An 11827-nucleotide genomic window follows, 5' to 3' on the forward strand; every position below is an offset into this window, starting at 1 on the left:
AAATAGTCACAATTATTTGCTGGACAATTGGCTATAATGGTGATTTGCGGATGCCGGTGTTGGACTGGGTGTACAAAAGTTAAAAATCACAACACCAGGTTATAGCCAATCAGGTTTATTTGGAAGCACTAGCTTTCGGAGCGATGCTTCTTCATCAGGTGGTTGTGGATGGCAGTACTGTACATGCGATTCCAGCTGTTAAAATCACCTACACCATACCTTACTTCTTCTTACTCTTCTCATCTAAGTGTATTTTTTTTTTGCTAGTGTATCTACTGCTAAGATAAAAGGAAAATAAAAGAACTAGAACAGTACAAAATCCACAAGTTGTCGAGGAAGGATACAAGACTTTAAAATTTTACTCAGCAACATAATGAACATGTAAACAGGCATGACAAAAAAGGTAGTTAATTTTCAGTTAATTCATAATTTTTTTTTAAAATGTTGGATCAACATGTTGAGAGGTTGTAGGGCTTACAGCTTCTTCAAACTGAAGAAGTTGTTTGGGAAAGCTCCACAACACAAACTCTAGATGAAGAATTCAATGGGTTTTTAGGGGATTTTGCATTACAACGATTTGAAATATAGTGCCTTATGATTCCTGAAGAAATTACACAAGAGTTTTATCGCACAAGAGGCTCCTTACTCAAGGACAGTACAATGGGATAACTATATTTATGACACCTTGCAATAATTCAATCTTGCACAAAGATGTGCAAACCTGGTCATGTGATCAATTCACTTGCTTGACTGGAAATGCTTCCCAATCACTAACACTTCCCAAATCATATAATTTCATTTTTTTAAAATAATAATAAATATTGTAAAACATTAAACTCCACTGCTCTCCTTTGACATCTCTACTGTCAACATCAAGGAGATGACCACTGACTAGAAACTGAAGTAGAAACAGCCACAAACACCGATTACAGCAGCAAGTCAATGACTGGGAATTCTGTTGTGAACAACTCACCCCGGACTCCTCAAAGCTTGCTCACCATCTACAAGTCAAGAACATGTTGGAATACTCCCCAATTGCCTGGATGAGTACAACTCCAATAATACTCAAAATGCTTGATTCAGGTTAAAATAGTGTACTTGATCTGCATTTGATCCATCATCTTAAACAGTGAACCCACTTGCCACTGGCACATACCATATACAAGATGCAGTAACTTAGCAAGACTCCTTCAACAGCATCTTCCAAAATGTAGGTCCATACAACTGGAAAGACAGAACTGTAAACACACGAACAGACCTTTACCTCAGGTTCCCCTCTAAGCTACAACTTGGAATTATATCCTATCCCTTCACTGTTGTTGGGTCAAAAATTTAAAACTCCCTTCCTTACAACATGGTGGGTGCACCTGCATCCAATACAATCAGTTCAAGTACATCTGGTGTAGTGTGGCACATCAACACTAAAGTTCACAAAAGCAACACTCACGTCCATGAACAAGTTAGTAAAAAATACATTTTGAAAAGCACAAACTCAAAGAACCTGGAAGTAACAGCCTAATCATTGTAATTTAGGCTTTGAAAGTTAGAACATCTATTCTTTCCAAATTGTTAAAACCACTTTTTTCCCTTTATGGGTGCCTCTCAGATTTTATTTTTAAGCATGTTAAAACCAAGATGACAAATTTTTAATGAAAAACTCAAAGCGAAGAGCCAGATTAGATAGAGAAAATCAGATCACCAAAGCTCAAGATGACAAGCAAGAAACTAACAATTAGACAAGGTATATTCAATAATTATTCTCACACTTCATGGGCCTGAAAGCACAGTTTCAAAAGTAACGCAATTAGTTTCTGCAATTACAAAAATTACATATTTTATTGTTGAAATAGCTGGACATCTCTAGTAATCATTTAACACATGTTGACTGCTAAAATCAATACGTGTAACATATCACCACATGAAATCAAATATTCTTAATATGACTGAAATGTTAAACAGCTGATGTTAAAATGGAATTTTGCAGCATGTGGTGCAAATGGTACACTGCAATCACTTTGTGCGAAATATCCACTGTGTTAATAACCTCATTGTAGTAATTACTCAGGCTGTACTACATATGTCCTAATAGTACTGGTATGACATGTGGGTATCTTTAGACATGGTTACAGATGGTCTAAGTAAATTGGTAAGTATATATTGCATTACTTATCTAAATATTCAAAGCTGATTTCTCGCTATTTGACATCAGAATTGTACTTCAGAAAGAGAGGCTATACTGAGCAGGAAATGAAACAAACTACATGAATCAGTGTCACTGAAATACACAGTTTGAAGGTAACCCTTCCATAAATGGTTCTGAAATACTTCGATTGGCAGAACAGAAGTGACGACTGTAACTTGCATTTAACATGCAAAATGTCCAGTTCCCAGTAAAAGAAATTCAAACCAAAGCAATCACTTCCACTCAACCAACACCTGCACTAGCCACTACCTGCATGATGGAAGAAAGAGGAGGAGGAGGAGGAGGAGGAGATTCAGGCCCAAGTCTGCTTTGTGATCATTGATCTCAGCTACACTTTTGCACACTCTTCCCATATCCCAGATCCTCAAAAAGCACTTTTGGATAGATAGTTTGTCACATCAAAAACTAGCTCTAGAAAGAAACTAGAATCCGGAAATTTGAGTAAACAAATCAGGATCATAAAAATAAATGTAATCTTCCAAATTAACAAAATGACTAAAGACTCTTCCTTGGGCATTATGTTTCAATCAAGGTCTTTGGGAAAAGGGCAGGAAAAGAGGATACAAGGAGTGCCAGATCAGCCATGATCCTATTGAACAGTGAAGCAGGATTGAGGGGCCAAATGACTCAATTCTGTGCTTATGTGTCACGGTCTTATGGTCTTAAATATTTTTTTAAAAATCTAAAATAATAGATTTTCAGATACTGTAGTATCAGACTGGATTCATGACTACAAAAATGAGACAACTTAATGAAGATTCCTCACTCTGCTGAGTAAGGCAAGAAGTGAATTTGTTTTATTCATTCATAGGATGTATGCTTCACTGGCTAGGCCAGGCATTTACTGCCCATCCTTATTGTCCAGAGAGCAATTAAGAGTCAACCACATTGGTAAGGATGACAGTATCCTTCTCTGAAGGGCATTAGTGAACCAGATCGATTTTTCTGACAATTGGCAATTTGACTCTTAAATTCCAGTTTTATAATGAATTGAAATTCCATCACCTGGTATGTTGGGATTTGAATCCAGGTTCCCAGAATAATTACCTCGGTCTCTCGAATAAAGTCCAGGTGATAAAACCACTAAGCTGTCACCTTCCCTTAGAAAACAGGAAAAAGAAAGAAAAAAAAAGACAAAAAAAAGGAATAACAGGCCTCATCCTGCAGCAAAAAGTGAAAATTTAAACCAACAATGACAAAAAAAAGGGAACAGAAAGTCATCAGAAAATGTGACCCTGGAAGACTGAAAAGAGGGGAATAAATGGGAGTCAAACCCTCCAGCTGAAAACTGCAACATCAACAGGTGACAAAAGACAATTCAACATCTAACTTACTAAGGAGAAATTCAAACATGCATTGGCAATTAGAGGATTTCAATTAAGTGTTTTACAGGTACTCCTTAGATTTCTCTGGACGAGGTTACTGTGCTAGTGAGAGAATTTCATGATGTATACACATTTATCATATTTTCTTTTTTTAAAAAAAAAATCACTAATGGAATGTGGCCAGCTTTGGCTGGACCAGAATTTATTACCCATCCATAACTGTCCTCAAAGGTGGTGGTGAACTGCTTCTTGAATCACTGCAGTCCATGTGTTGTAGGCTGAGTGACAATGCTACTGGAGGGAGTTCCAGCATTTTGATCCAGCAACGCTGAAGGGATGGCAATATGTTTCCAAGTCAGGACAGTGAATGTCATGGAGGGGAAGTTTCAGGTGGTGTTCCTGCATATCTAGATCAAAATGATTGTTGGTTTGGAAGATGTTTTCTTCCAAGATTGTTGGTGTGATAAGTTGTTAGTTAAATCAGAAATAATTATTTTATATAGAAAGTACATGGAGTACTTCACATAGTGTCCAAACAGCCAATTACTATCACCCATAAAGCTTGCTACAGACCACAAATCCATAACACCAATACAAAATCTCCAAGACAGTGAAACCAGCACAAATAGCTAATACCATAAACCAAAATAATGGTTTCAGAATTGCATCTTGTTGCACAGCTCATATCATTTGCAGACTATTTACATGTTGCAATTTATGCAAAAAATGGAGTCCTCAGTAAATGGTTGTTTGTGTAAAATACTACACATAATTACATGTGGCATCATAAAGATCTACCACTAGAAAACAGCTTGTCTTAAAAAAAAGACCTTTGCTACTCCATAAATGTAAGACAGTAGATTGCACAACTAAAGTAAAATGGCAGTTATTTCAAGTATGCAACATTCTCATGGACAATCTTGTGTGTTGCAAAGGCAAGGCTCAACATGTACTTAAAGAGGAACCAGCTAAAAAAAGAAAATGATACAAAGATTTACTGCAACAACAAAAAAGATCTGCTTTGTATTTTAAGTGTTGTATGCCAAAATGTAACAGAATTTTCTCAGAGTTAAAAATTATCACTTTCATATGTCACAGTAATTATTTATCTATACGTCAGTAAAGCTTTAGAAATGCATCCCATGAAGCCACATCCTCTTAAGGCTGCATAACCATCTTCCAACGCCAGCTACATCGGAGTTTGAAAAATCACATGCTAGTTATCACATTTCTGGTACTTTTTAAAAACAAAATCATCCGCGGTATGTGGACTTTACCAGCAAGTATTTATTATGAATCTGCAGCACCCACTTTCGCCTAGCAAGTATTTATTGATCATCCTTAACTGCCCTTGACAAGATGGTGGTGAACATTATGTTTCCAAATATAATTACGAGATTTGCTTAGCTGCTTCAGCGTGCAGTTAACACTTAGCTACGCTAGCCTGTTAATAGAATGTTTTCCTCTTGTCTCATGTGCCCACTCATACCCGTTGCTCTTCCAACAGAATTTCTCAATGTTCAACTCTCAACACTGGCTATTCAGTACAATCGTCCTCTGCAGCTCTGTATACACCTCTCCTCAATGCCACCAACCTCCCCACATTTGTTGTTGCTCCACTTCAACCTTGTTTGACATCCTGTTTTTTTCTCAACCCTGCACCTTGCCACACACAAGTAGCATTACAGAAATGTCAACTGTTGTCAACCAGAAACCGCTGAACTTACCTAATTTGCTAATGTAAACTCTCCTTACAAATACTGTAACTTTGGAATGGTGTTAATTAATTCAGCTGAAAAAGAAGAAGCAAAAGCAATTTCTCAAAACAGCAAGCTACAAAATCTCTCTCACAGCAGATAGCTCTATAACTATCTTGGGTTTGATTAGCAGTTTTGCTGAATTATATTATCTTTGTTGGGATAGTAGTGAGCAAGCAAACGAGGAAGTCTGCTAGAAATGGACACGTAAATAGTTGTTGCATTGACAACTAGCTTCAGCTACAGTGACCGAAACTCAAAGAATGCAATGTCAGTGAAGTCGTGGCCTGTAACACAAAGCACCCACCCGAAAGATGTCAACACCCATGGAAGTGTAAAAAAGTTGGAAAAAAAAAAGTGGACCAAAGACAAAAAGAAAAGCAAGAGAAAGAAGGGAAAGTGAAAGCTTCAATTAGCCCTATATTCCTGTACTCCCAAAAGACCGACAACCTTATCAAGTATTTATCTAAATCCTTTGAAAAAGAACACTCTGGTTCCAACAAACTTGCATTCTAAATCACAACTCATCACATTAAAGTAAATTATAACATTTTTAAAATGTCTTTCTTAAAAATATAGCAACACAAGGAATGAATGACAGTGAAGGTCCAAAGCAATTCATTGCCTAGCACCAATAAAATTTTAAAGTAATTTCCCAATTACTGGGGCAGATGATAAATATGTTCCACCAATATAACAACCACTCAAGACCCAGCAACTAAACAACAAGGTGGAGTATGTCTAAGTATGGTAGCTTAGGCAAATAAAATAGGTTTCAGCCATGCCTCTGAAATCCTGGCACTATAAAACCAAGCCATACAAAAACAAATCAAAAGAATCAATGTCCAAAATACTGCCAGCTTGACACAAAGGCAATGTCACTACTCCAGAAAATAACTAAATTTATTTAAACATGTTTCTCAAAATCTCATCCCAAAAGTAAACATTTTTCCCCCAAAAAAGAATGTAAATGTGTTTCATTAGATAGCACAATCTACTATCCTTTTGTCTGAAGTCCAGACTGTATGATTACCTAATCACAATGTGTTTTACAACATGGAAGTACTTAATAACTTTATTGATGGATCCACTTACGAGTTAGATCTTAAGAAATTGCCAGCAAATTGTATTAAATACAGTAACCTAAATGGTCCAGATCTACAAGTCCAATCTTGCGGACTACAAGTCCCTAACAATTACAGATTCTAACTTATTTTGAATTTGTTGGTTTTTCTTGAATTACCATCTGTCCTCCATATCAAATGTAGTATAACCATTACCACTGTTCTATTTTTGTTTTCATTTTGCAGAGTTTTTTTTTTACATTCGAGGATGAAACAAGAGAACTTGGGACTGCATGATACAGATATTCAATTCAGCATTGGTAGATTAAACTAAGAACATTATAACCTGTCCCAGGTTCTGAAAATAAACACAGTAAGGCTGTAATGGCTACCCAGTTTCAATGCTCGAGACAACAAATGGTACAAGGAACAAGGCAAACAAATCTCAATTTCAGATTGCATCCAAAGAAACTGCAGTTATACAGATTAGGTTTGTAGGATCTTTACTTTGAAAGAAAAAAAATAGTGCTTCATAATCTCAGAAAATTAATCCTTTTGCAAAGTATGCACATCTGATAAACCATCCGGTTTAGAAAACAAGCTAACATAACAAAACTTTGACACATATTCCTTTAATGTTTAAGCATACCCAGTCAAGATAATTATCATCTTGCAAGAGTAAAAGCTCAACATAATATCTATGTACCGATCTTTCAAAAAAGTTAGGAATGTATAAAACCCTAAGCTGTTGCTTTCCGGAACAATGGACTTTTGGTAAAACATTAGCTCATTAAGCCCAAAGGTTAGCTTGGCAAGCCCCAAAATGATTCTATATCCTTCATGGTATCAGGATACTTATTTCAATTCCTTCCCTCATAATAAAAAAAATCACTTTAACAAGCTATTTAGAAATATGATAGATAAAGGGCATATAACAGCCATATTAAAAATCTGCAATGTGCATCATACATTATCAGATAATTATTTCTTCAGATACATTTAACAAGATATTTAACAAAACAATATAAGGCTGATTATACAAAATTAAAATAACCAGCTATTCTTAGCAACTTGGTAACTGAATTTCCCAATCAAACTGGCTTACATTTAATTATTTAAGCAGTTGATCTATCACATTCAATACAGTGAAGTACATGAGGAGCTATTTAGTTATTTTTAAAAGATAGATCTACAGAAGGTTAGTTACACACAAACAATTATTTTTAGCAGATGATGCATAACACAGGGTGTTCTTCTACCTAGGGGAAGATGTGCAAAGATTTATGGTTAATTAAAGCAAATTCCTAAAAGACTGGCTGGAATAACTAGGTCACTCCCTTTCTCAAAAAGAGCTACGAACTATCCCACTTCCCTGAAGCTTTTTCATTCCTGTGGAAAGAGCACCATAATTTTCCAGTGGTGTGTGTTTTCTAAGGGTAGGATGAAAGGCCTTGCCCAGTAGCAACAGCAGACACTACTGACTGAGACTTTCTCCCCAACAGCACCACAGAACACACGCAGGCACATTAAGCCTTTAAGTAAAGTAGAAAATGATCCTTAAAGGCTGACCTGAGAGGTGTCATAATCTTCATCATCAGGACTCAGTGCCATGACCTTTCACAATTCATGCTGCCCAACCAAAGAAATCCAGTCATGGCTCTATTAAGCACACTCTCACAGAATACACTCAACATTCATTAAGGAGCTTCCTCCATCTAACGCTGCTCAACCTAACTTCACAATGAAAAGCCTAGCTCTCCGGGTGATTGACATGCGCACCGCCCAATCGGTGCTGTCAGTTCACAGGCCCACCCGCCCACCAGGGTAATATTGTCCAATCGAGAAGCGGTACGGGGGCGGGCCCTGTGCTGCAGCTCACAGCATGGCGAGGGGGTGGGGCGGGGAGCTGGTGTCAATCACAGCGCGCGGGCGGTGCGTTGGCGATTCAAACGTGAGCACGCGCGGAGAAGCGGCGCACGCGGTGCGCTGACGGGCAGTATTCCCACAATCCAACGACACTGCGCATGGCAACTGACAAATCCCGGCCTCCAGCGTCGGACGTACCGTGTGCGTAATGACGTTAATCCAGTCTCTATTGGTTCCTGGAGTCGTCAATCAATAGCGTCTGCTGCCATCATGTTGATTGACATTTACAGGCGCGATGGCAAAAGCTGAAGAAATAGGGGTGGAGTGTAAGAGAGGCGGGAAAAGTCATGGTTCTGCCTCCTGCGAATGTGAGATTTATTTATTTTTGTTTGCTGCTAAGTAGAAATAGAGGTGTGATTTTAAAGAGTGTCCCACCGAGTCATGATGGGATGGCGTCAATGGTATTCATCGCAAAATCTTGCAAATTTGAAAATGCATGCGCATGTATCTGCAGAGAGTAAACTGAAGTTAATGTTTCAACTCAATGGCTTTTTTTTAACCCGAGTTAGGAAACGTTAGAGATATTATAAGTGTGAACTTCTCTCCACAATAGAGGGGTCAGTTACTAGAAGACACAGTTTTTAAGATAAGGAGCAGGAGGTTGAGAGCGGATTTGAATTAAAGGTTCTTCACCCAGGCGATGTGGGCAGCTAGAACTCACTGTCTAAAAGGCTGATAAAAGCAGAACCCATATCAATATTTAAGAAATATTTGGATGAACACTTGAAACCCATACAAGGTATGGGCCAAGTGCTGGAAAATGAATTCGAATAGATGGCTGTTTAATGATTAGAACTGACACAATGGGCTGAGCGGCCTCTTTATGGGCTGTAAAACTGACTCTTAAATAAAAGGAGTGGGGTAATGTGGTAAAAGAACAGAAGGGAACATTCTGAGGGGTGATAAACTGGATGGATTGAAAAATGGTTTTGGGGTAATACTACTAGCATGGAACCTCAGCAAGAACATGGGTTTGTTCATATCTGTCATTGTATAACACATGCACATGCAATGACCATATGATAGAAACAGGCTGAGCATGCAAATCATGATGTTAAATCACATGCAGCACTGATTTAACGCTATGGTACAATTTCAGCACTTAACATTCCACCTAAAGCCTGATCTTAACTTTGCTCAGCTGAAGACATTCAATAGCAGTAAAAGGCCCACACCATTGCTATATAAAAGGGTTGTAAACTACTTAGTAGGTCAGTTATATATTTTCTGTTAAGTGTTACAAGTGTTTGGTACATTCAGTAGCTTAATTCAGGTACTAAAGTCTACAGAGTGGTGTAGCAGTTGCTGAAGGACTTTTTGCTGACTTCAAGGCTTCTTCATAAGCTGTCTGTTGCCAAATATGAATTCACCAGTAGATATTTTGCTCAGGGCTACATGAAACAGGGTAAGCTGCTGGAAGTGGGAGAAGAGCTCTGAACAGGAGGTCATATCCATCAAGGATGTTCAGAGCCTCAGTGAGGAGTAGTGTGTGTGACTTTTGCACTTTAGTGAAGTTTCTTTAATTAAATTTGTTCTAAAATTGGACCTTCAGGGCAGGGAAAGAGCCAGTTGCCAGAAGTGTTTTTAAATACAGCTCCTTGTAGGATGAAACTAAAGATGTTTGCAATATTTTGTAGTTTGTTGTCCACTATTGTATAAGGAAGGTGTTCATAGAGAGCTCATGATTTTCATTCTCTACTATGGTAAAGCAGCTGGAGTGAGTATATGGTGCCACTGTGATTGCAGATTCCCCAATGGTGCAATGTGTCTTCGCCTTCATCAGTTTTCTAGAATGGAACTCGTAGAATTACTGCATAGTTTGGTGATCACCCATTCCCCATCTGCCTGCATGCTTCCAATCTGGTGTAGCCATCTCTCTCATCAAGCTATCCATGTAGTTCTCAGCCTCATGGACAACCTTGTTCACCTTCCAAAACCTGGTGTTCTAGTTGCTGCAGACTGTGACACTTAATGCAAATGTATTTATTTAGGTCAAGAAGGCATTTGGTGTGCATTCCTTTATTGGTCAGAGTATTGAATACAGGAGTTGGGAGGTCATGTTGCGGCTGTACAGGAATTGGTTAGGCCACTATTGGAATATTGCGTGCAATTCTGGTCTCCTTCCTATCGGAAAGATGTTGTGAAACTTGAAAGGGTTCAGAAAAGATTTACAAGGATGTTGCCAGGGTGGGAGGATTTGAGCTACAGGGAGAGGCTGAACAGGTTGGGGCTATTTTCCCTTGAGCTTTGGAGGGTGAGGGGTGACCTTATAGAGGTTTACAAAATTATGAGGTTCATGGATCGGGAAAATAGGCAAAGTCGTTTCCCTGGGGTCGGGGAGTCCAGAATGAGAGGGCACAGATTTAGAGTGAGAGGGGAAAGATAGAAAAGAGACCTACGTGGTAACGTTTCCATACAGAGGGTGGTATGTGTATGGAATGAGCTGCCAGAGGAAGTGGTGGAGGCTGGTACAATTGCAACATTTAAGAGGCATTTGGATGGGTATATGAATAGGAAGGGTTTGGAGGGATATGGGCCGGGTGCTTGCAGGTGGAACTAGATTTGGTTGTGATATCTGGTCGGCATGGACGGGTTGGACCAAAGGGTCTGTTTCCATGTTGTATATCTCTATGACTCTGTTTAGAATACTGTGTCCAGTTTTGGGCCCCACACCCCAGGAAGGACATTGGCACTGGAGTGTGTCCAGCGGAGATTCACACGAATGATTCCTGGAATGGTAGGCCTGACATACAATGAATGGCTGAGGATCCTGGGATTGTATTCATTAGAGTTTAGCAGGTTGAGGGGAGATCTAATAGAAACTTACAAGATAATGCATGGCTCAGAAAGGGTGAATGCTGGGAAATTGTTTCAATTAGGTGGGGAGACTAGGATCCACGAGCACAGCCTTAGAATTAGAGGGGGTCAATTTAGAATGGAAATGAGACATTTCTTCAACTAGAGAGTGGTGGACTTGTGGAATTCATTGCTATGAAGCACAGTAGAGGCCAGGGTGTTGAATGTCTTCAAGGCAGAGACTGATAAATTCTTGATCTTGCAAAGAATTAAGGGATATGTGGAGAGTGCGGGTAAGTGGAGTTGAAATACCCATCAACCATGACTGAATGGCGGAGTGGACTCAATGGGCCGAACAGCCTTACTTCCACTCCTATGACTTACAGTCTTATGATATATGGAGACATTGACCGAGATCATGCTCCAAAATTCTGGGTGTCATGGTGAAGATGATAGGATGGCCCTTTATCCACAAGAACTCTCCAAACAACCAATGTGAAGGGAATGAGAGCAGACAGCTGGGGAAGTCAATGCTAAGAGCCAACCTCGAGCATCTGGCTGCAGTGCACACGTGAAGATGATCATTGAGCATACACAAATAGTCAAGGTCAGTGAGTTAATCACCAAATGTCATATTCCTAACAACTAGCCTTCGACAAATAGCCTCAGATACTGGTGAATTAATCACATTCTCAATACTCACTTATAAACAACCTCAATGTGTCATAGTCGCACCCCTAGCACTGTCACACACCT

The 11827-nt window shown here is 39.0% G+C and overlaps 1 protein-coding gene across 5 annotated transcripts in view; it reads right to left on the reverse strand.

The window, feature by feature from the left end:
- The window catches only part of LOC122564136 (lysine-specific demethylase 2B-like), a 168533-nt gene extending 160460 nt beyond the window's left edge, over positions 1-8073 (reverse strand). For all 5 annotated transcript variants that reach the window (XM_087977522.1, XM_087977521.1, XM_043718753.2 and 2 more), the window contains exon 1: positions 7919-8073. In XM_087977522.1, the coding sequence (XP_087833648.1) occupies positions 7919-7960 (42 nt within the window). In that variant the 5' untranslated portion in view covers positions 7961-8073. The remainder of the gene's footprint in view (positions 1-7918) is intronic.
- Between the last annotated feature and the right edge of the window lie 3754 nt (positions 8074-11827).

The sequence above is a fragment of the Chiloscyllium plagiosum genome, unplaced genomic scaffold (genome assembly GCF_037043375.1).
Source record: "Chiloscyllium plagiosum isolate Xiang-an unplaced genomic scaffold, Cpla_swu_hap1 HiC_scaffold_31, whole genome shotgun sequence".
Lineage (NCBI taxonomy): Eukaryota > Metazoa > Chordata > Chondrichthyes > Orectolobiformes > Hemiscylliidae > Chiloscyllium > Chiloscyllium plagiosum.